Source organism: Artemia franciscana, unplaced genomic scaffold (genome assembly GCF_032884065.1).
Source record: "Artemia franciscana unplaced genomic scaffold, ASM3288406v1 PGA_scaffold_151, whole genome shotgun sequence".
NCBI lineage: Eukaryota > Metazoa > Arthropoda > Branchiopoda > Anostraca > Artemiidae > Artemia > Artemia franciscana.
Genome location: NW_027062633.1, coordinates 401,785 through 405,949, shown reverse-complemented (window position 1 = coordinate 405,949; position 4,165 = coordinate 401,785). Strand labels below are relative to the sequence as shown.

The 4,165-nt window shown below is 37.1% G+C and overlaps 1 protein-coding gene across 1 annotated transcript; it reads right to left on the bottom strand.

The window, feature by feature from the left end:
• Positions 1-1,104: 1,104 nt before the first annotated feature.
• LOC136041327 (zinc finger protein 583-like) lies at positions 1,105-3,229 on the bottom strand. The gene has a single exon (XM_065725953.1). It carries the CDS (start codon positions 2,932-2,934, stop codon positions 1,690-1,692), a length of 1,245 nt encoding a protein of 414 aa, XP_065582025.1. The 5' UTR covers positions 2,935-3,229; the 3' UTR covers positions 1,105-1,689.
• Positions 3,230-4,165: the final 936 nt, after the last annotated feature.

The following is a 4,165-nucleotide window of genomic DNA, read 5'->3' as shown; positions in this document are numbered from 1 at the left end:
CCGGGGGCACAGGGGGGACATAAATGACGACGGGGACACAGGCAATGTTCGATTAGCAATCACCATCAACAAAGCTCAAGGGGCAACAAAGCTCACCATCAAACAAAGACGAACGGGACGCTCAAAGAGAAATTACAGACTGGAACACTGGGACACAAATGACGACCGGGATACTGGGAATATAAATTACGACCGGGACACAGGGAATGTTCAATTAGCAATCACCATCAACAAAGCTCAAGGGCAATCATTAGAATCATGAGGTATAGGTCTGAATATGGATTGTTCTTCCCATGGACAATTATATGTTGCATGTTCAAGAGTCGGTAAACCTGACAATCTAAATAAATGACGACACTCAAAGAGAAAGCGACCGGGACAAAAGGAATGTTCGATTAGCAATCAACAAAGCTCCGGGACACAGGGAGTATAAATGACGACCAGGACATAAGTAAAAAAATAAAATAAAAAAACTAAAAAAAAGGTAAAAACTACAAAAAAACTAAAAAGAAAAAAATATATAAAACTACAATGGCGCGTAACTAATATGGCGCGTAACGACTTACGCGCGCGGGGGGGGCTTGGGGGGGGGGGCGCGAAGCGCCCCCACCAACTAGGTGTTGGGGTGGCGCGAAGCGCCACCCCAACAGCTAGTATATATATATATATATATATATATATATATATATATATATATATATATATATATATATATATATATATATATAAATAAGTTGTCTGTGTGTGTGTGTGTGTGTGTCGAGTGACGTCATGTTTGTGTGTCGACTGACGAAATTACAAACCGGGACATCGGGACACAAATGACAACCGGGACACCGATACATGGGGAATATAAATGACGACCGGGACACTCAAAGAGAAAGCGACCGGGACATAAGGAATGTTCGAATAGCAATCACCATCAACAAAGCACCGGGACACAAATGACGACCGGGACACAGGGAATATAAATGACGACCAGGACACTCAAAGAGTCCTTAAACAACTCATTATGATGTTCCAGTGCCCCGCTATTAGGAGAGAAAAAACAAATTAAAAAGGACAAATCAAAGAAAAGTGATTGCAAAAAAGTGATTTCTCTTGTTTTCCGAGCCAGAGGACTGTAATTTCCTGTGCTTTTTGGCAATGGCGATTCTAATGGTGACTTTTGATTTCGATCCGATATATTGTCAAAACAATTGATTATAGGGTACTATGTGTCGAGGTCCTTTCTTTACTAGGCAGAACAGTAGCCATTGGCGAGATCACTTTAATTTTTTGGAAGGTTTCTCTCTCTTTTCCAAAAGGTTGGCGTGTTTTTCAGGCTCATATATATCATTGAGTAATTATAGCAAAAAATCAAATAAAACCGGAGCTATATTAAATCCAAAGACGAGTGAGGGTTAAATTATAAAATTTAATTGAAACTTAAAACAAACAGAAATTTAGCTGTATCAAATGTCAATTTTGAAAAAAGAGAGAAATCAGTAGGGCTAACACCTCTTATCACTTTTTAATTCTTCAAATTCATATGGCTTTTCATCAGCGTGGGTTTCCATATGCCTAGTTAAATTGTTCTTGATAAAAAATTTCTTTTTGCATGCTTCACATTCATAGGGTTTTTCTCCATTCTGAATTCTCATATGCAGAGCCAAACAGGATTTGAAAGAAAATTCCATTTTGCATGTTTCACATCCAAAGGGTTTGTTTCACATCCATAGGGTCATGGGTTCTCATATGTCTAGCCAAATAGGACTTGCTAGAAAATTTCTTTTTGCATGTTTCACATTCATATGGTTTTTCTCCACTGTGAATTCTCATATGCAGAGCCAAATAGGACTTACTAGAAAATTCCTTTTTGCATGTTGCACATTCATATGGTTTTTCTCCACTGTGAAATCTCATATGCACAGCCAAATGGGACTTGGTAGAAAATTTCTTTTTGCATGCTTCGCATTCATAGGGTTTTTCTCCATTGTGAGTTTTCATATGCTTAGGCAAACTGGACTTGATAGAAAATTCCATTTTGCATATTTCACATCCATAGGGTTTTTCACCAGTGTGCGTTCTCCTATGGTCAGTCAAAGCAAACTGTGAAGACAATTTCTTTTTGCATATGTCACATTCATATGGTTTTTCACCAGTATGGGTTCTCATATGACTAGCCAAAATGGACTTGGTGGAAAATTTCTTTTTGCATGTTTCACATTCATATAGTTTTTCTCCACTGTGAATTCTCATATGCACAGCCAAATGGGACTTTCTAGAAAATTTACTTTTGCATGTTTCACATTCATATGGTTTTTCACCAGTGTGCGTTCTCATATGCCCAGTCAAAACAGACTTTGAAGACAATTTCTTTTTGCATACGTCACATTCATATGGTTTTTCATCAGTATGGGTTCTCATATGACTAGCCAAATAGGACTTGGTAGAAAATTTCTTTTTGCATTTTTCACATTCATATGGTTTTTCTCCACTGTGAATTCTCATATGCACAGCCACATGGGACTTTCTAGAAAATTTACTTTTGCATGTTTCACATTCATATGGTTTTTCACCAGTATGGGTTCTCATATGACTAGCCAAAATGGACTTTCTAGAAAATTTAATTTTGCATGTTTCACATTCAAATGGTTTTTCTCCACTGTGAATTCTCATATGCACAGCCAAGTTGAACTTCGAAGATAACTTCTTTTTGCATTCTTCACATTCATAGTATTTTTTTCCATTTTGAGTTCTCATATGCCTAGCCAATCTGTGCTTCAAAGGAATTTGTTTTTCGCAGTCCAGTTGTAAGTCTTCTTGGTATGTAAAATCGGTCACTCCAGTCATAAGCTGGGAATCTGGGTCAAGATCAAAGTTTCCAAAACTTAGTGCCATATCACTAAAGGTATAATGCTTGCTGTGTATATTTGTACTTGTTATTAGCATACTTATATTACTACTTGCTTTTCAAAAGTAGACTGATGGATCTTCCTAGACAACACTTGTTTTTATGCTATGAATGACGTCACTGAAATAGATTATGGTATAAATTTTTATATGACGTCATTTACGGATGTAATATGAATGCAGCCTTTTATATTAGTCGATGAAGTCATTAAGATACTGATGTATACAATAATGACGTCATTCACATGTCTTTTCCCCAAAAATTAAGGCTCTGGACGAATTTTCTGAAACTCGTGAAATATATAGATCGATTTTTAGGCCTGAACATCTTGAGGTATCAGCTCCCCCCCCCCCATATATATATATATATATATATATATATATATATATATATATATATATATATATATATATATATATATATATATATATATATATATCTATTTATATGCACAGACAATGGGACAGCAAAGAATGTTGTATATTCGCAAGTTTTACGTAGTTAAAAACATATATATATATATATCTATCTATATTCACAGGTGGGACATAGGGACACAACTACAATGGCGCGTAACTAATATGGCGCGTAACGACTTACGCGCGCGGGGGGGCTTGGGAGGGGCGCGAAGCGCCCCCACCAACTAGGTGTTGGGGTGGCGCGAAGCGCCACCCCAACAGCTAGTATATATATATATCTATACATATAAAGATAAGTTGTCTGTGGATCAGGTGACGTCATGTTTCTGTGTTGACCGACGTCATGAAATTAGTTGTCGTCATTTTTGCTTTGACGGTGACGTCATTAGACCGAGACAGAGGGAATATAAGTTACGACCGGGAACCTCAAAGAGAAATTACAGACTGGGACACCCGGACACAAATAACGACCGGGCAACAGGGAATAGAAATGACGACCGGGACACAGGGATTGTTCGAATAGAAATTACAGACCGGGACACCGGGACACAAATGACGACCGGGATACCGGGACACAGGGAATATAAATGACGACCGGGACACTCAAAGAGAAATTACAAACTGGGACACCGGGACACAAATGACGACCGGGACACAGGGAATATAAATGACGACCGGGACACAGGGACACATCATTAGAATAATGAGGTATAGATCTGAATACGGATATATATATATATATATATATATATATATATATATATATATATATATATATATATATATATATATATATATATATATATAGATTATTTTCATTATAACGTATTTGAAAAATAATTTGTAATAA